Source organism: Oreochromis aureus, linkage group 13 (genome assembly GCF_013358895.1).
Source record: "Oreochromis aureus strain Israel breed Guangdong linkage group 13, ZZ_aureus, whole genome shotgun sequence".
Taxonomy (NCBI): domain Eukaryota; kingdom Metazoa; phylum Chordata; class Actinopteri; order Cichliformes; family Cichlidae; genus Oreochromis; species Oreochromis aureus.
In genome coordinates, this window is record NC_052954.1 from 28,717,980 (window position 1) to 28,739,664 (window position 21,685).

At 37.9% G+C, this 21,685-nt stretch overlaps 1 protein-coding gene across 2 annotated transcripts in view; it reads right to left on the reverse strand.

The window, feature by feature from the left end:
• cdh11 (cadherin 11, type 2, OB-cadherin (osteoblast)) overlaps positions 1-21,685 on the reverse strand; it is an 88,619-nt gene that overhangs the window by 27,110 nt on the left and 39,824 nt on the right. The window contains exons 1-4 of one of the 2 annotated variants that reach the window (XM_031743893.2): positions 8,479-8,496; positions 5,529-5,943; positions 3,409-3,548; positions 2,465-2,759 (exon numbers count right to left, since the gene is read on the reverse strand). In XM_031743893.2, the coding sequence (XP_031599753.1) occupies positions 2,465-2,759; positions 3,409-3,548; positions 5,529-5,679 (586 nt within the window). In that variant the 5' untranslated portion in view covers positions 5,680-5,943; positions 8,479-8,496. Of the gene's footprint in view, positions 1-2,464; positions 2,760-3,408; positions 3,549-5,528; positions 5,944-8,478; positions 8,497-21,685 lie in introns of those variants that run through there. The other variant, XM_039621854.1, reaches the window with a different exon arrangement.

The following is a 21,685-nucleotide window of genomic DNA, read 5'->3' on the forward strand; positions in this document are numbered from 1 at the left end:
ACTCGGAGCCTAGGCATCAAACTCCAACCGTAATCTGCTCCTGTGATAAATCAGTAACTTCTTTCATGAGCTTCAATATCCATGATGAATCTGATTACAACCTCCTTTATTTTGCATGAAGTAACCATGAGGGCCCACACAAGGACTCAAATATGTTTAAGAGCTTTGTATTATTTCTAGTCTTCAAGGGGAAAAAAAACTCAAAACCAACTAAAGCTCAAACTCACACAGTTCATCTTGAGCCCGGAGGACAGAAGTAAAAGCTTTTGGTTAGCAAGATCAATCTAGAAAAAGTGAAAGTTGCAAACGGTTACATAGGTGAAATGGGTTTTTTTTCATTTGTTTTTCCCCATAACCAACCAACCCTAGTAAATGTAGAAACTGTTTCTTTCAGGGACTAAAAGCTCAACATGGCTGTTACTAAGTTCTTGCAACAGCATGAATTTGGCTGGGTTTTGAGTGCTTCACATCAATCATGTGTTATTGAATTGTTCATTTGGCTTCTTTACAGCCTTTTTTCCACTACATCTTCTATTTTAATATTTACCTTTCCAGCTGCAGCCATGTGAGCACCACAATCATGCTCCACGCAAAATTAACCAGGTTCTGCATAACAGAAACCTGCAAGGAAATTTTATTCAGCCTGGCTCTGAATGTGGTTATAAGTACACCGTGATAAATTACCAAGAATGATAATTTGAAAGAAATTGGCTTTTCTATCCATTCTAAGTCTGATATCCATCAGGCTACATAGACCTAATTAGTCAAATTACAGCTTTTATTTCTGTTCCACTTCTGTGGTTGTGGCTCATGGCAACTGGTGATCTCTGTTTGCCAGACTTCTGCATTCAGGTTTCAGATTATGTAGCGGATGGGTGAAAAATAGCCTAAACAGAACTCTTTCAGACTTCTTTCTTTGGAAGTCCAGTCCATTCAGGGAAGGGATTTCTTATGCTTCCACTGTTTCAGGCTTTACCGCTGCCAGTGTGGTTCATTTCAGGTCAGTATCTAGGGGCTGAACACTCCAATACCACATAATTTTTGGAAAGAAAATCTTCCAAGATCAGAAGCTCTAAATAGGGAGACTCTTAAGGGGGTGGTAGAAACTCTTGCCTGTGCCAATATGGTGCTAAATAATTCCACAATTCTGCTTGTGGTTTAGCCCTTCATATAAGAAAAAAAGAGGATTTCTCATGAGTTGAACTTTTCAGCTAACAGTGCTGTCTGATATGCACTTCTCTGTCACATTTCCTGCATTCGCATTCAGTGATTAATATGGCAATGGTGTTGTTTAGCAGAAAAATAATATGCAGACAAATTTTCAGTTCAACTACCAAAACTACTACTAAATTAAAACTAAACTTTTTAGTTAGTTTAGCAAAAGGATATCTGCATTTTCCAAGAAAATACCTGTTAAAAATGCAAGGTTGACATTTCTGATATATGATTTGAAACCATTGCTCTGGTAATCAATGTCAAAACCAGGATTAAAATTTTTAATATTTATGCATTAAGGTGGTTATTATTTAATTAATTAGCTATTCTCAGACAAGAACATATTTCTGTAGCCCAGTTCTCATTCAACATTAATAAATGAAAACAATGACAGTGAAATTCTATATTATATTTATTTATCACTTTGTATTTAATTTATGTCAAAATTCATTTGTGGTTGTTTTTGTGGGGTTTTTTATTGTGAAGACTATGATATGTTTGCCCCAACTGAACAGTAGTTTGGGTCATCTCTGGTTTTGTTTAAATGTGCTATATTAGCTATATTATAAGCTGTAAATTTCCAGATTGTTTTATTTTATTTTATTTCTATTTATATAATGTACATAACTCACCCACTTGCTGTACATAATGTCCTCTTTGTGTATACTCATTTGCTGTATATAAAGTTCTGTCTGTCTCTCTCTTCTTTTCTTTGCACAGTCGTGGAGCATATCAGGTCACATTTCACTGCGTGTTATACCTGTATAACCATGCACGTGACAAATAAAAAATCTTGAATCTTGAATCTTAACAAAAGTAAGAAGACGTGACTTGAAATAGGGACAATGCCATTTGATAGGCTTACAGATAAACCAACAAAATGTTGAAAAAGTCTTATTTTTAGAGAAAGTCTCCAGTCTGGGAAAACTTAAAATTGGGACTAATTGTGTTTCTTTATGTTTATCCATTATCTTTGTTTGTCACCATCCCTCACTCCTTGATGATACTACAAATATTTTCCCAATATTGCGTGAATACAATTTAAAGTCCCCCAAATTGTATGTTTGCCAGTCGTACCGAACTTTTCTGAAGCATTTCTGTGTCTAATATAACTTTCTTCTTACCAGCTGTAGATTTCTTAGACTTTTAAGCATTCTTTACTGTATCCCTTCCCTGTTTTCTTTGACTCTGTCTCAATACAAAATCTTGCTTTCCCCACATTTCTCTTAATGTTTCTTTTGCTACTTACCAACATTGGACATCTCAGGCACCCTGGCATAGTACGGCCCATGTGGAAACTCAGGAGGGTTATCGTTGATGTCCTGAACTTTCACTATGAACTCTGATGGAGGCTCCAGAGGCTTATTAGTGTCTCTCGCCACAGCCTGGGCTGTTAACGTGTATTGGGCCTGCTCCTCACGGTCCAGAGTTTTTGTAGCGTGGATGTTGCCTGTCTTGTCATCAATGACAAAGATTGTTCCTGCACCTTCACCGGACAGGATGTACTTGATATTTCCATCGCCTGAGTCTACATCTGAGTGGAGCTGATAAATTGGAGACAAAACTGAGTTTAGCTTGAATTACATGCACATATTTCAATATACGTGAAACTTAGACAGTTCCACATAAAGGCAGAAAGTCTGGTCAAAAGGCAAATTTGGAAGACACAGACTAGCTTGGCTGCCTGGCAGATGCCAGATGAGGTTGCAATTTCCCAAGTCTACAAACTAAAGGGAGCGGGTGACTGGGATAGACAGGCTAGAAATGTTCTATGTTAGATGGGCACACACTAATAAATTACTGACTTAAAATATTATTATAAAAATGAAGAATGTTCAACATTCAATTAAACTCTTGTTCTTCCTTTATAGCTCCTAGACTTTGAAATATGGGGCTCTGTAAACATCATTTGTTGTTTGTTATGAGAGCCGCTGCTCAGTTTGAGCGATGGTGTTGTTCTGGAGGAGTACCACCAATCATCTTCACCCTTGAGTGAGAACATGACCTCTTTCGTTTTTCTATCTTTCTCCCACTCTCTCTTTGATAAATGCTAAAACCACATTTAAATCCTGCTGTCAGCTTGCACACCGTGACTGCCACTGGAGGGCAATGTGGCTATTAATTAAACAGTTATTCAGAGGCTAATTTTGTTTGAAGAAGGATTCTCTTTTTAACTTGCACTGTTATACTCACCCTGCCCACCAGCACTGGGTCAGGTCCAGTGTACTCCTCGATGACAAAGAACTGATTCCAGACCCATCCTCGTTTGGACCTGTGAAGTACTTGGCCCTCCTTCCCAACCTTTTGTCTGTGTCTATGTAGCGACAAGTGACCTACAAATACAAAAACACCAGTGTATATATATATATATATATATATATATATATATATATATATATATATATATATATATATATATATATATATATATATATATATATATATATATATATATATATGAACCACATCTATATTTATCCAGTTATAACCAAAACCTTTTACTTAATTTAATTATAGTCCACAACATGTTTATTATGAACTGTCATTTCATGGTTAAACGTTAAATAGAAGGCCACATTCTGTATGTTATGTTGAATGAATTATCACCACAACAGCTGTTATGTTATATTTTGGATATTTTTGTTTGTTTGTTTTGTTTTTGTTGTTTTTCCAGTATTTTTTAGTAAGCTTAAAAATGTGTGAGAGGGAGTAAACAGAGTGGCCTGTTTTAGAAGTGTGGATCATTGGTTCAAATCCCAGCTGAAAAATGTGGGTGGATTGTATGAAGAACACACGCTTTAATGGGTCGATTTTTATGTGGAATCTTCGCAAGTCACTTAACCTCTTTTTGTTGTAGTGAAACTCCACAGTGGCTAGAAGGAGCAGTCTGTGGTTGCACTGAGCATTAGCAATGTTTGAACATGTGGAAGAATTACCATTAATATTTAAATCTTAAAGGGAAAATAATGAAAAAAAATGTGTTTTTGAACATAATTGCATGTTGGCAGTGTGTCTAGAGAGGGAAAAATAAAGAATGTGTCCAAAAGAACTTCATTTTTTCAGGCTCTTGTGAGTTTCCTTGCAGTCTTCATCTGTTGTCTGCAATGCTCAGCATATATCTGCACACACTTCCAGCACCTGAGATGGTGATATATAACCAAAACAATAGGATAATACGCTTAAGGATGTTTTGGTTAGTGTCGATAATCTGACCGTTAGGTTTATGTTTGCGCTCAAGGCCAGGGCCTTCTGATTATTGTAAAGTTGAGTCAGAATTGCAAGTTTTTAGATAATGAAACTCAGCTGACTTTATAGGCCTTACATTTTTATTCTCTTCTTACTTTCTCTGCTTACCTTTACTCATATTTAATACAGCTGAATTCAAATAAACCCGATCCTATTTGCATATTTTTCAGATTCTGTTGACAGATAACAGAGCAAGTATGAAATAGCGACTGAAATGCACCCCATTATAACTAAGCTATTTCCAAGCTGCTGTTCTGCACTGCTAGAATGCTGATTTTATAACAACCTTATCATTTGACAGATTCACCAGGCACATCAGTTTAAGACAATAACTACTGTGTGCTGTGATTTAGGAGGAACTTACATGTAACATAAGTTACTCAGATTGAATGTTAGAAGCATCAAAATGTCTTTCTTTTTTCTTTTTTTTCTCCTCCTCAGACACGCTTTCATGTCTACATCAGCTGCCATGTGGTCCTGCCTTGTTGTGGAAGGGACAGCAGTACTAAATTTGCATTTAAAGCTACAGACTCTGAAACTGTTAATTTGGAATAAGGCTGAAATCAGGTATGTACTCACTTGACAGAGTACCTAATTGGTTTATATTCTGAGCTGAAACACAAAATGTTTTGGGGGGTAATGTGTCATATATTAGGTTGATGAAATGGGTTTAATATGATATTTAATGATACATTAACAACAAGGCATAACTTGATAGATCACATATTTTGGGATGAATCTACTGAGGATCATCTCGCTGAATGACTTCGGAAGAAGCTCAGTGCAAACTTTAAATGTAGTGAGTTCTCAAATCCCTCATGTGATTTTAAGAGTTACATTTATAAAAAGGAATTATTTCTGTAACAATTGCTGTACCAAGACTGCCAAGACTTTGCAATGCCGCATGAAGAAATCCACAAAATGTAAAAATCTGACAGATCTAATTGATCATTTTAAAATATGAAACTAACACAACCTCTGAAAAGATAAGCAAAATGTTGTTTTTCGGATGTTCACAGTTATGAATTTATGCTGCAAGATTACTTTGAAGCATTGCTTTGTCATACCTGGATGTCTGTGTCTGTGTCCCCTTTGATCCAAGGAAGCATTTCCTTTCCGAGTTCCTAATGCAACGCTACAAAGTGCAGAAACTCCCAGCAACACCAGGAAGGCCCTCAGTAGCCCGAGGCCCTGCCGCTTCATCATCAGCATCGCCATCTTGCCGAACCTTTGAAACTATACACTTTGCTCCGCCCCCTACTTTCTGATTCCTCTCAGTGGAGCTGTGCTCCCACTGAGGTGGTATCTTGCTTTTTTTAACCAAAATGTTGTTGATGAGGTTCCTAGTTCATTAGCCGAAATGGGACCTGTTGTAGATACTCATCACCAGCTTGCCACCTCACTGCCTTTCTTCGTTTAGCTTTTCTGCCTTCTTTTTCTCCTTTCACAATTTGTGTTTTCTTATTCTTCTTGTCAAGCAGCCTGAAAGAGAGCGAATCAAAAAAAGCAGGTTTGGTCAGTGACACAAAAACAAAAAAACCAAACAAAAATATGTGCAGGCAAATATGGTTTGATGGTTTATTAAAAATCATGATTCCCAAACAGATACATTTACGGGGTGGCTGCAGCTCAGGTGGCAGAGCAGGTCAGCCACTAACCAGAAGGTCGGTGGTTCGATCCCAGGCTGCTCCAGTCTGCATGCCAAACATCCTTGGGCAAGATACTAACCCCATGTTGCTCTCCGATGCATCCATCGGAGTGTGAATGTGTAAGACAGAGCACTTAGAGCTTAGAAGAAGTGCTTGTGTGAATGGGTGTGATTGGGTGAATGAATTAGTTGTGTAAAGCGCTTTGAGTGCTCAGACAGAGTAGAAAAGCGCTATATAAGAACCAGTCCATTTACCATACATTTCAATCAGACTAAACGCTGAGGTAAAAACTGGTCACTATTTACAGCTCTTTTGGATACACTGAAAGTATCATGCCATTTAATAGATCAGATCTATTAAACAGCACAGAGGTGATGACTCAACTATGTCAGTAGGAGTGATACAGTTTTTCATTTGTCCATCTGTAGTGGTGAGCTGTGAAGCAAACTGCTTGGTCATTACAAGAAAAGGCTCGATGAATGTCAGTAGAAAGCACTGACTGTAGTTTTAAAAGAAATCTGTGGATATGAGCATGTTGCAAAGTAGATTTAATAAGAGCAATGAAAAAATGTATTTCAACTCCAATTCAACTCAATTCCATTCAATTTTATATAAATAGCCCTACAATAGATAGGTAGATTTTATCTGCAAAGATAAGTGAATGTGTTTGTTAAAAAAAGAAATGAACCACTCTACTTTTACTTGTGCTGCTATGCCATTACAAGAAAAGCTGGAGCCACTAGAATGCAAGAGGCAAATGTCATTTTAAGCAACCAATTAGAACAGATGATAAATACAGCAGCTTTTTATCTATTGTCTTCAGTTTGGTTTATGATGTTCTGTTCATGACAGAAGAGAGAAGGTAGTCTCTGAAGGTAAAACACTGAGGAAAAAAAAAGGTCAAACAAAAGAAAACAAAGTTTACCGCATTACTCAAGTGCAAATGTGCAAACAAGTGTGTCTAATTATTCTTCACTTAAGAAAATAATATCACTGAACTGAACCACAGTAACACTGCTATTTTCCCGGCCAGTGGTTATATATTGATGCGCCATTTGCACCAACATGAGTGAGCCACCTGGCACACTTGAGAGGTGATTTGTGATGCAATTGCACATCGTCCGTGCAGCGATGCACGTAGGCCTACTACTGCCTACTACTGTAACAGTGCAGTACCAGTACCAGTTTGACTCTAAAGTAACTGAACTAGAGGTGCTAGTAATCTTTTAATTCTAATTGTAAATTCCGTCCTGTGCTTCTTATTTTTCTTGGCATGGACCAATTGAGCAAAATTTGTATATGCATATGTGAATGTGTTTGTGTGTGGGTGTTTAATATTCAATAGATCAGTAGATGAGAAAATTCCCCCAGGGCTCATTGGCTCATGTTGATCACATGACCAGCCAACCAGGAAGTGTTGACAGTTAATCCCATACCGGCTCATCATCTGGCTAATTATCCTTGAGTCCTCTGATTGATGCACATATCTGTGTGTGGGTGTGTATGTATGTGTGTTTGTGCCTGTCTTTCATTTATTTGTAAAAGCCTCAGAGCTGTTTTTCTTTCACAGCTGCAAAAAATGGTGCCTTGATAAAAACATATCTGTGACTAAACCTGTGAAAATAAGGAATAATTTTTCGGAAAATTCTTTAAGCTTAAAGGTTGCCTGATAATTGCCTGAAAAAAATTCTTAATTGTACAGTTATAGTAATAAATAGCTGTAAAATCGAAATAAATAATGGTTGTTGACATCTTCTATTTAAAAGAGAATAAGTTAAAACTTTAAAGTGATTTTAAAAACAGCAAAACAACAACAACAACAACAAAACCCCCGTAAATTATGAACTCTCGTTTGCACTTGTTGTGCAACGAGCTGACACCTGCTATGCAGAATCTATTAACAGGACCTCAAACTGTCATTGATGTGTCAAATTAAGTGTCAGCTTTATTTAACAAGTAAAAATAAATCAAGTCCAAAATAAATTGCTTTCCCCAGTATCCCGGTTCCCTGCTACAAGTCCTCTGTTATTTTTCTGAATAACTGTCAGATGCGTGTCAGGTCAAACACAAGAAAAAAATAACAGACTAGATTGATAGCAGCAGACAGAGTGACAGCTCAGAAATGATCAGTGTGTATGCAAGCATGATATTGTGTGGTTTGCTTGGTGACAAATAAGTGACCCCACTGTCAAATTCAAACAAAGCACCTTTAAAAATACATATTTTTTTTGCAACTTTTCTCTCTGTTTATTTAGTTTTTATTTATATAGTGAATTCAGATGAGTTTGTTGGAGCACCCCTTCAAATTAAGTGAAAAATCATATTGATATCTTGCAAAGCTGTGGAGCTTCATAAAGTAGGTTCTTACCTTACTAAAACGTTCTCTCCATCTATTCAGATACGTTGAGATTGGATTGTTACTCTCCTTCTTAGCCATTAGCTAGTGGTAGAAAGAAACAATATCTTTGACAAATTTCAGTCTGCACTGAAACAGCATTATTAAATTATGAATGGCACTGGTCTCATATTGCTGTCATCATACTTATCTTACAGACACTTAGAAATTCATATAAACCCATGTATGTCCTCCTTTGCACCCCTTGCATGTGGAGTCCCCCAGGGATCTATCTTTGGACCAGTTCTGTTCTCACTATATACGTTATCCCTGAGCCACCTGCTTGATAGTTTCAAAGGCATACTATTGCTATGCTAATGATACATGGCTGTAATTTTCAGTTGAGCCTAATAACCTCAACAGCCTTCCCTACCTTAATGAATGTGCTTTCTGCCATTACTAACTGGACATCTTTAATTGCCCTTCATTGTAATTCTGTGAAAACTGAACCTCTTTCTTTGACCCAGACAGTTTCTAAGGAGGTCAGTCCTACTGTTACGTACTGTTACGCCCTCACGTCCATTGTCAAGTCATCAGCTAAGACTTTATGTTATTTTTGAGCAGTATTTGAAATTTGAACCTGAAATTTGAAAACTCATCAAGTATTGTTTCTTTCTTTTAAGAAACTTTGCAAAAATCAAACCTTTACTTTGATTCATTAGTATTCAATTAAGTATCTCTCCCGCTTGGTTATTTTAATGTATCTTTCAGTCATCCATTGACCATTTTCAGTTAGTCCAGAATGGACAGACTGCTAACAAAAATTAGCCAGTGTGCACATATTACACCTCTTCCTGGTGTGCTTTAATGGCTTTCTGTAAAATTCACAATCCTTTTTAAAATTGTATTAATAACATATAAAGCTCTATGTGGATGGGCCTGGGATACGAATACGGGCTACTGAACCCTTATAACAGCAGTTGGCCTCTCAGAAGAGCTCATCAAGGTCTCTTAATTGTTCCATGATCTTATTTTAAAACCAGAAGTTCTCCCGCTTTTGAGGTTGTAGAACCTAAACTTTGGAACAACCACTTAGACTAGTAGGTCGGCTAAATGAGTGGTTTACTTTAAATGACAGCTGAAAACGTTTTATTTTAAATGTGTGCTTTTGTTGAAATGTGAAGCACTTTGTTCTTGGAAAGAAGTGCTTTATAAATGAAGTTATAATTAGTAGTAGTTGTAGTGTTTAACCAATGAAGCCCAGCTACAGTATCAGGGACAGACAGCATAGGGAAAATCAGCTCAGTGTTAGAGAAACTGAAGCAGTTGGAAGGATGAGCTGGTACTGAAAATATGTTGCATGGTTATAAGGCCACACATTGGTAGAAACAGTACAAAACAGAAGAGAAATGCATGAGAAAAGAACACGCTCCTTGCTTACTTGTTCAGGATTTTAAATCCACATTGTTTGCAGGAAAGTCTGGACACAGAAATCCTCTGAACAGTGTTTACAAAAGCTGCTCCATATGCAAACCACCTTCATCAGGAAGTTAACAGATGTGAAACAATCCTGTAGAGGTGCACTCAAAAGTGTACCAAACTGTTACTCTCACTCATTTTCCTGAAAACAAAATTCTCTCACTATTGATTTTTAGTAATTTTTTATTGGGAATAATTTTTTTCTGTTTAAAATAATACTATTTCTTAAAATAAAACCCAAACCTTTATTTAAAAATTAGATCAACTTCACAATTTATTGGATTTATATAATACTGCATGGCTGTACCTTCTATGACTCATATTCTTTTGCTGTTTTCTTAAGTTTTCTGATATCTCAAATGGCTGATGGAGCGAGACACAGAGAGAAAGCGAGAGAAGCAGAAAACGCAGCGCTGAAACAGACAGTGATAATGACTCCCCAGGGCAAGCATGCCTTTTGGCCAGACCGTTTCCTATGTCTAGAATACATGACTCAAGAATCACATTAGAATAGTGAACAGCATACTTGAGTTTGTGTGTGTTTGTATATGTGTGTGTGTGAATGCATATGCGCCGTTCCCTCGGGGTTTGTAGAGATGCTGTTAATCCATGAGTCAAGTATTTGAGTAGGCTACTGTGATTCATTGGCTAACATGAGAGCGTAGCTCCACACACTGTGTGTGTATGTGTGTGTGTTTGTGTGAGTGTGTTGAATGTGTCACACAGAGGTCAGAGCATAGGGTTAAAATAAATCAATGTGACATGCCCCGGGTAGACATGTCCTCACTCAACAAGGAGGAAATTTTTTTTTTGCCTGTTTAACGGTCTGAATATGTCTTTAAGAATGTTTGTATTTATATCTAATGGTGTGCTGTGAATGTGCATCTGTGTATGTGACTATCTGTGATTATACAATCTTATTCATGTGGGCCGTTATGACTGAAAACCCCAAAGTGTGTTTACCATTTCTTTTCTTATAGTGACTAAAGTGAGCGCCGAGACAAACAGAATAAGTTCAGCAGTCTGCTTAGATTTTACTCTTCTGATATTGACTTTTTGAAATTTGACTTGGTTCATTAATATTTATATTTCTTTACTTTTAACCAGAATTCATTATAATATGGAGCACACTGTATGACGATTAGGAGTCAAATTCTTTAAGACTGAGAATTTGGGTCTTTTGTAGAAGTAGATGTTGAATAAAAAGTGTTTTTTCCCTCTCGCTCTCTATTGCCGTGCTCACTGGTTGTTTCTCATGCTGTGTCTCTTTAGTCAGAGTAGCTGTAATGGCTGCCCTACTGGAATCACAGCTAGTACCTCCAGAACTGAAGCGAGGCACAAAAGAGATTTCCACCAAGTAAACAGCTGAAGGGAGACAATTACTCCACAGTAATAAACGTAAAGCAGTACTTTAACATTCTGCAGTTAATGCTGAAATCTTTAGTAACTAAGTAAATAAATAAATGAAAGCTCATTACTTTATCGAGTCATTGGAAAGCTTTACTCCTCTGTTGGACATTGATAAGTAAAAATGGAAACATAAACCAGGACAAATACACATTTTCATTAAACATTTCCCCAAAACAAACCTTTCAGCCGCTGTAATTAATCATTGTATTGCTGTGTTAGACACCGGAGACTTGCCTTTGTAATGCCAGCATTAAATAAAAACAGAATATGCACCTCTCTTTCTCTCTGTCACTGCCTCTTCCTTTCTCCTCACACTCCCTGTGTCATTGTTTCTCTCCGTTGTGCTTCTAATGCTTTCTCTCTTTTGTAAGCCAAACCTCGACAGCAGCCATTAAAAGAACATTAGAAAAAGTCTGTGAAGTATAGTGAGGGGAAAAAAATAGTCTTGACCCCACTTTTTTTCTCCTCTGTCTTCTCAAACTTTTCCTCACTCCCTTTCTCTTTAAGGGTCAGTAATAATAAAGGTGATTCATTCGTGTATAAACGTGTATATACACCTCTCTCTAGCGTAGTGCATGGTTTGTGATTGTGCATGTAGCTGATAGTGTGGGTCTTTTCTCTCCACATATTGCCTGTGCTGGGAAGGTATAGGCAAACAATGGTCTCACTGTGCCTCGTGTGAAAAACGTGAACAAAAAGAGTAAGACATACATGAGGAATAAAGGAGAAGGAATGAGATAGGTTTATATGTGCTGTATTTTTTCCCCTTTGTGCCAGCTTCCCTTTTCACATTGGACGAAGTCTTTCAGCATGGTTTTGAAAATCAAAAGCCGTCTGAATCATCGAAGAAAGAAAAAAGAAAAGACGCACAGTCAGACATTTTTTAATTATTATCTTTGCATGTAAAGACAATGGATGTTGACTGTGACAAACTCTGTTGGCATGATGTTTAAAGTTTTAGCACATTTTAGCTGCAATGACTTGTGCAACTTCTATGTAATCCAGATGCAGACACGCATTCGTAAAGTTGTGGTTACTGTTTTGGACTGACCTCGGTCAACAGCGGCCATCCCCGAGCTATGACACTAAAGGATTATGTCTGAATTAGCTAAGTAGCCGGCATGAAACAGAAGTGGATGCAGAATGTGCTGCTTGCTCCCACATCACAGCCCGAAGGCGACATTTGTCCCTTTTGTGTTCTCACAGATACTGTGTCATTGTTAGTTCTTGCCTTGTTGGTGTCATTCGCCATGGTGTTTAGCCTCCTGACAGAAAACAAGGTGGCGTCACAGCAGAAAACTGTGTCACCTCATTGCTTTAAACTAGAATATTTTTTTATAATGTCAAACCGACGTGTCTGAATTGTTTTACATTTGAATCATTTTAGGTTCACACAGTTTTTGCCTCGTCTGATTGGATAGTTAACTGTGACATCTGTGCTATAGATATGACTAGCAATGCAACTTTACCCCGATGTGTCATCATTGCACCATGTATATTAACATTTAAGGTTTTGCCTGAGGAGGTCCACTCAAGGACACCACAAAAATACAACAGTTGACTGTTGCCAAAACCAAACTATAACCGCTGGACCCCTCTGTAACCCTGCAAGCTATTCGAACCAGATGTGATACATTTTTTTCCACATATATGCTGGGATGTGAAAGGGGGTCAAGGGAGGTTTAAAAAGAGATTTTCTCTTACTGTAAAAATCCACTCCTACTCTCCCATACAAATCAATCCCTTCACTGTGCTGTGGCAGACATAAAGCTTTGGACTGTTTTTTTTTTTCCTTTTTCTTTCTTTTTTTGTTGTAAACTCTGGCTCCTTGAAGTGACATATTCAACAAGGAAAGATTTGATAAGACGAGGTATAGATGAGATGAAACAGGACAGAGCAGGAGGGAGGAGGGAGACGGAGAGAGAAAAACAGCTAACAGAAATAAACAGGGTTTGTGTTTGGGTTTGAATTTTACACAAACTTTTGAGATGCTGCAAATATTTAACCCTGTTATTATTATTTTCCCTGAAAATGTGCAATACATTACTTAGACTACAAAGTGTGATTATATGGAAACTGCGGATTACTGAGTGAGAGCCAAAGAGGTGAGCGCACAGAAAGCTAAAAGGTACAAAGACAGAGAGTCAGTGTATTAAAGTTCACTTTGGGGATCTTATTTCGGTTACCGGGTCTTTGTGGTCTGTTAAAAGCTTAAAAACAGAGCGGTGCTGAAAACAGACACCCAGCGTTTAGCTCACACCACGAAACCTGAGGCTTAATTGCCTTTCAATTAGAGGAACTAATAGGTGTGCATGTGTGTGTATGTGTGTGGTGAGGCAATTACAAAGAAAGAGCTCCAAAGCTTTCTCAGCATTCACGAAAATAGGTATTAATGAGAGGCTAACAACTCTCTCTCTCACTTCGCTTTGAGTGTGTGTCTGCTTGTGCATGTGTATGTGTAGAAGCTGCTGATTTCTATTGAGCCATTAGTGAGATTCAAGTGCTAATTACCACTCACAAGAGCCCACGTTTGCCATTTTCACACGTGTGCACACGCACACACTTGCTTTATGTACAGATCTTTAAAATCTTTAATCAACCACATTTCAACATCATTAATATCAAATTACTTGGAAAAGAATGAAGTAATGACTGTCCCGGCCCTATTTAAGATCCACAACGTGGATTTCTAAATTATATGCATTAGCTAATTGAATCATTATGTAATGGTGTTATAGTGCCGTTTATGTGATGCTTTCTTAACGCTTCTGCTTCATGAGACATTTGGCTTTAACAGAAAAGACTGGGAAGAGAATGAAAGACATCAATCAAAGAGCGACAATTTGGATTTGATCTTGTGTGGCTTTTAACGAGCGAGCGGCACACAACACAAAGACAGAGCGTAAGACGCATGGAATGCTGCACAGACCACAATCCCTGACGCTGATAATTCCACAGTTAGAGGTGCGTGATACAGCGGAAAAACAAGCATCAATGCACCGCTAGTAGATTTGGTAAGGATAAACATTAGTCTCAACCAAATCCTGTCACCTGGTATCCATCTCTCTGAAGCTAATGTGCTTCATGTCATGGAGCTTTGATAGGTTTTTGATGGAGAGAACAGTCTGCAGAGGTTCAATTTCCACAGTGAAGCAGATCTGTTTCGTCTTGGAAGACAAAAACATCTTCCGCAAGGACACCGATGCCATCGTTGGGAAAGAGCTGAGTCACTGTGAATGAATATGGGCTCATTTTGCTTTGAAGGAATTAAACAGTGTGGCACTTAGGGAGCAGCTTGTAAGAAAAGGTCAATGATCTGAGGAAAAGATTAGTAATATGGGTTTTCCTTGTTCTTGTTTGCTCTGGTATTGGTCCAGGAAGCAAGAAGTTATAATATGCAATCACTTCTTTGTACCAGAGTGATTAAAAAGCCTTGTAAACTTTCCACTTCTGCCATTTCTTGTTCTTGTCAGCCGTGCTTTGGCTTCATCTTTATTTTTTGTGAACTCTTCCCACGATCCTTGTGTCTGCGTAGCCAGAAAGCCATGCAAACGACACCAGAGCAGGACCATAAATCCAACCACAGGCAGAGAGAAACCTGTTACCAATCTTCATCATCATTTGAAGATACAGCAGCCAAAGTGTCCCATCATTGCTTTATGGCTCCCAATAACACTTCTGCACCGGATGTCAGTAACAGGTTTATAGGGGTACAGCTGAGTCATATCTTAGTTTAGACCAATTATAGAGAAACATTTTCGATGTGCAGACTTCTGAACGGTAGGTTGTTGTTGTTTCATCTTGTCTGTGTCTGTTTAGCTTTGAAGCTGTAGAGAGCTCATAATATAGAAAGACATGGATCCACTTACTTTGTAGGCATACTCTGTGTTTTGACAGTTAGCAGTAGCACTGTTATGTTTATTTAATTAATACAATTAACTGAACTTAGAGGAATACTTTGGAAGCTATACAACTGGCACAACAGCTAAGTCATGGTGTTAATTTCAAGAATGAAATGAACAAAGCTGAAAATGAAGAAGAAAAACAATGTGCTGACAGCTCTGACATTTATAATTTTTTTAAAAATTTTGCATTCAGCTAGCTAGCATCTAATTAAGTCTGATTCACATCCACAGCTAATTTATTCGGTCAAAAGTATTTTATTTCATAAAGATAACACTCAGTTTACATGAAGACATTTTTGTTTTGATTAGCATCCTCGTTTACTCCTTATCATGTTGATTTGTGCTGAAAATGATTATAAATCATGTGCAATCACAACATGTTTTTTGTGATGAGCGAAAGGTTGCGTTTTACATCTTAGACGTCATGTTCTGTGCATTTAAACATACTCTGTTCTCTGCTGCTTTAAATCACTTAATTCATCCCTATCACCACAGCTGCCTTGTAATTTCATAACCTGTATTCATCAAGAGATAAACTGATTGCAACATAAAACCTGAATTTCTCTCCTAAAGAGCTGATTGTGATACCAATACAATTCTATTTTTTATTTAGTTAGAAACATTCTTGTACTTTAAATACTGAATTCATAGTTTTTGGGCACAGTGTAACAGCAGCTGCTGCTGCTGCTGCTGACATCTTGCTTTTATAAAACAAGACAACAAATTTATAGAAGAAGAAATCATAACGGCAACATAAACAAAGGCGATAATGGGGTGAATGTTTCAGCAGGGTGCGTCACTCTGTTGTTCCTGATTTGGCCTTTAATTTCATAAGGAAATCCTTCAGGGTGAAAAGAAGTTAATGACTCAACCAATCAACTCTCTCTGCTCTTCCAAATGAGCAACCAGAATAGACAGTAAAACAACGGGCGAGCTGATGAGATGCAGTTAAGCTCGAGGCAACACAATGCAGTTCCAATTAGCCTGCTGACCACTGTTTATTGGCTATTGGTTTGCATGGGAATGCCCTCTTCAGGCTTTAACTTTGTGTCCGCGTCCCTTTATTTCTGACAGTGGGACTGTCTGTAAATACCTTGCAGTGACAACTGTGTTCCAATTGTCTTGTTAATCACTTAAACATAAATCCTTATGAATGTGGTTGAGAAATTCATCTTTAATTAAACAACAATCAAATTCTTCCTCTCTATCTCGCCCTGTCCTTCTTTCGCTCTGCTATTGTTTCTTATTGTTTTTCTTTCTATATTCTCCTCTGCTTCGGCTCGCTACATCTGTCCCTTTTATTCCTTTCCCGTTTCAATTTTCTGTCACAGTCCAGTAGGATCCATTGTAGCAAAATATAGCTTTGCAATACAGCTCCAGAATGACACTGTAATTACTGCAGTAGACTTAAAAATGTACTCAACCACAAAACATGAGCAGAGCCTCACAGGTTTGCTTCATTTTCATTCTTGTTTATCCAGTTTTTTCTTTTATCTCTCGCTCGGGAAAATGGCTCCTCAGATGCAGCCAGATATTTCTCTCACACTGCTATCAAACAGCCCCATTATTGTTTGCTATGTACACGCTCACATATGGTTTAAAAGATTGAAGTACTTCAAAAACAAGTCATTGAGGACATCTGTAGAGGTTTAGAGTTCACAGTCAGACACAATCTACATCACAAGAGATTCATGACACTGTCACTGTATCCTTTAATCAGAGAGCTGGGCAAAGATAAGACAGATGAGTATAATGGCGGGGTGGGGGTGGGGTGGGGTCATGTCAAGACTAACACAGAAAGAAAAAGGGACTAGTCAAGAAAAGATTCTACTCATTGTCAGAATAGAAATACAGAATTACACAGCTGCTGGAATAGAAATGGAAAAGGGAGTAAACTTTGAGGAATGCGTAAAAAAAAAACAAGCAAAACTGAAACTTTGTGCCTCTCGCTCTATCTGACTCAGTTTCTTTGTGTGTGTGTGGTTTCTTTTCTCCCCCCCACTAAATGAGGAGGAGAAAGAGAGACAGGGCAGGAAACGGTGGCGTCTGGAATCGATTTGAGGCTAAAGGAAAAATAAAATACTTTGGATTCTTAAAGGCTTGAGGAGCAGGGACAGATGACCGCAAAGAAATGAAGAAAGGTAGGAGAGAGAGAAGAGGCCACATAACCACAAGTTTAAAAAAAAAACCCAACATAAAATAAGGGGATACAAAGCTAGCATAAAGGATCTAGACCACTGCACAAGATCTGTGAGCTCACCACCATGAGTATACTGGAGGAAAAACTTGTATTGTGTCTTTAAAGCACAACAACACAAAGAGTTATACAAGACATTTGGAGAACTGTGATTTACACTCATGCCTCCCAAAAAGTTGATTCTGTTCAGTGAAAGAACTCTTCCAAGTGACTTCTTCAACAAATCTCCAACTTTGACAAGTTGGTGGTAGTGATAGAGTGCGAGCGAGTCGAAAAGAATGGGTATGTCCTAGGGTCTGTCACAGACTCCCGCAGCTGAGAAAGAAATATTAAAGGGTAAAATTGCTTCCGATATTAAGGAAACAGAAGAGGAAATATTTTATATGCACACACATGTTTAGGACACGGTATACAACTTGTGTGAAGGGAGTGAGGGTGAAGGTTGAATGGGAGAGACTGCGAGTAACCTGAGACATTGCTGCAGTGCCATGAGATTCACTTTAAAACCCATTTCACACTACAGCTGTAAAACTGTTTATTTTCTATCCAATTTCAGCAGCAGTGTGTAAGCATCCAGCTCTTTACTGTGACAGCTTCTGTGATCCACACACATGCTGAGGTTTGTTTTGTGACAGGAGGATACAAACCGAGCTGAACAGGTGACAATGCAAAATGGAAAATAATAAACAATAATGATGAGATTTAAGGTAATCTTAAAGATAACATGTCTTTGCAATAACTACTCTGCAATATTACTTTGAGTAGCTATAATGCACAATTTCATAGTTTCTGGTCCTATATTTCTTTTGAATTTTTCAGTTAGTAATCGGCAGTAAAGCTTGATCAATTTATCATCTGAATTTAGCTATTTGGTGACCTCTTTACATTGGTATTTATAACGGGTAATAAATCAAATTAAAAAATAAATAAAGAGGAGACAAGAGAAACACCCTTCAATCATGCAGTGAGTTTATTTCATCCACTAGAGGGCACTCTGCCCTATTGATACATGTTTTGAATGACACAAACACAGCCATCAGCTGATCCGAGCAGAGCTGGCCAGATCATAACTGAGTAAATAAATTAATGCACATAATCATTTTAGGGAAATATGTTTATGTTTTGTATGTTGAAAGAAACAAATACCGGTATCTGGCTTAAAAATACCTTACTAGTAAGTAAGGACAATCTGCTTTTTAGTAGTTTGGATAATCATTAATCATGAATAACACAATCATTGAGTTCGACTGGTAAATCTTTATAATTTTTTGAATGTGTGTTTTTAGTGATACTGCATTATAAATCAACCTTAATTTTATATGTATACAGTTGAAGCTGTAAATCGGTACACTGCAGAGGACTACTGAAGCCGCCATTAACGGATCAGCAGGAAGCTAATTTATCTTATTAACAATGCTCGTTAAAGCGACCACAGCAATGAGTGCTGTTGTGTGTTATTGGCCCCGTGCAACAGTTACACAGCTGCCAAACAGTCGCAGATGGAGAACAAAGAGGCAGGTGAAAACAACTAATACCGGCTTCAAGTCCACAAGAATCAAGTAGCATTATGAGGAAACAAATAATGCATAATGGTAAGAGAGAGAAATGAAGAGATCAACGGAAATTGCCAAGCAGTAGGGAGGAAAAAAAAGAGGAAGAAAGAGAGCAACTGAGAGGGATTTGTGTCCAGCTAGGTTAGCCATGTGTGCTCGTGCTTTGGCAAGCTCAACGAGTGTTCCAGCATGATGAATAGAGACTAAAGATATTAGAATATGAGACAGAAAGAGAGAGATATCAAAGGGAGCCTGAGAGGATAGAAGGTGGAAATCCTCTTTTTTTCCATTCTTCCCCAAAGAGAAATGAGAGAGTTAATCCTCGGGGGCTTACATTTGTTTTTTTTTTCCTCTCTATCTCTCTGTATTTCTGTATCTCTGCCTCCTGACATTTTCTTTGCTCCCTCCTGATTTTCACTTTGCCTCAATCTCATTCTCTGCTTGTAGTTCTCAACTCTGTCTCTGTTAACAATCATCCATATTTGCATCTCTTCTTCCAATCTTCCATATTCTTCTGTTGTTGAATTCCCCATTTCCCTGGATCCCTGTCTTTTTCTCTCTCTCATCCTTCTCTCTTCCCTTCCATCTCTCTGATTCCGTGCGGGGTTTATGGGTTTATGATGCACGGTAATCTTACCGCAAACACATTTATCTGCTCATTCTTTCTGTTTCTTCTCACTCTTTTTTTCTTTCTTTTTGCTCAGTGGTGTTTTGAGATGTGTGATGATGCTTATAGGATATTTACATTCGATCTCTGCATGGTGTGCAGTGAAATGTAGTGACAGAACAAGAGAAAGAAACCGAGCAATGAAATGCAGAGCTGAACAGCTCAATGAAGAGCTGTGCAAGTTGAAACAGTTGAAACAGAGCAGTGAATACAAATTCAGGGCACAATAACACAGATAAATGCCAAAGTGGAGTAGAGCGGAATTAAAATGAAAAGCCATCTAAGGTCTGTATGTAAGGGATCGGGAAAAATCTATTTATCTGTCATTTAAAATCTAAATCATAAAACTATGCCTCTGTCCGTCTGCCCATCCCATTTGAGCCACACGTAATGGGCGATCTATGTTTTAAAAGCAATAAAAAAAAAAACCCAAAACACGACATTTGGGTCATAAGGTATTGTTTTTTTTTCTAGTTCTTGCGGAAATCCAGTGCAGGTGGCTTTGTGATGGAAGGCTTGGTTGATCAAGCCGAGCCTGTAATCTCATATTGAAGGATAACTCCATTTCTTGCATCCTTTGAGCACCTAAAAGCAATTTCCCTCTCTTCTGAAATGCCATTTTCTCCTGATATTAGATCCGTTAAGCTTCAAAATTAAACATTGTTACCTGATGCAGTGTTCCCAAAGCTTTGATGATTGCATCATCACCTGTGTCACTATTTTACAAGCAATCATCAGTTGTCTGATTTTTCTCACAAAATCACGCTGCAACAAAGAGGAACACCTCCCAGATCCTCAGTAGGAATTAGTAGGCACGCATTATTTGACCAACAAAACTCTTTCTGTCTTTGTGTCTCAGAAAGCTCTCACACAGCCATTATTATTTCACAAGATTATAGACAAGCAAGATTCATATTTTAAGGAACATTTAAGCTTATTTTTCTTTATCGCTGAAAATGCTTAGTGGCTGAAACTGCAGAAATCACATAACAAGTCAGCTGTGTCACTGGGAAAAAGTGTAAGTGGGCAGAAATTTCACAAAATGAAATGAGCAATTATGCCATTTGCTGAATAAATCAATTCACACACTCGTTTCATCATTTGTCACTTGTTGTGTCATCTGAAGGGGATAAAAAGCCCTCTCACTCTGTTCTAAAGCTGAGAAAGTCTGTCTCCAGGACTTCTGATACATCTTCATCAAGCTCGTTTTCAGCCATTAAGCTGATAGTGTTATTCAGAACACTCACCAACAGTTTCCACAGAACTCAAACCAAACAAATCCACTGCAGTACTGTGCAATATGGAGCAGCTCGGATATGGATATTTGATTTGTCTGCTTTTGAACTTTTAGTTCTTAGTACCAGTCAAAAGTAGATTTCAGGTGTTTACTCACTACTTACTCACATCTCAAACTGTCACTGTTGCAGCTCAGTAGATCTCGGGAATAATTTATTTCCATGCTAGCTGTTTGTGTTTTTCTGCGGGCTGGAATAAGGGAGTGCCTTTAAACTCTTCAGGTTTAGTATTTTATTGATGTGTGCTTTTCTATATCTGGTTCTCAATCAGTCAGACAGCTGGATAATCAATACTGGTAGAGGACATTAAAACTCTGCGTGTGTGTGTTTGTGTAAATCCCTGGAAAGAAATCTTCTCGTCCCTAATTCCTGGTCCTTATCTGTCCTCCCAGACCCCCATCAGTGTCACATTTTAAAGATATATGAGCCTGATAGTTAATGAGTTTTAACAGCATTTTGCAGCTCTACTTTACACTCCCGGGAATGGCTTATCAGTACTGGGTTACACCTACCGCTGACTCTATGTGTTAATTCTCTATGGGAAACTGCAGCATTTTGTACTTTTTCTGCTCACTGTGTTAACATTTATATTTTTCTCTGTTAAGAGCATAATTTGTCTAACTTGTATGTCTTCTTTTAAAAGCAATATGTTAAGACTTCCCTTCAATCACACATTTGAGCTCTTTTGAGGAAAAAGGGAAATAATATATAATAATAATTGAATTAATCAGATG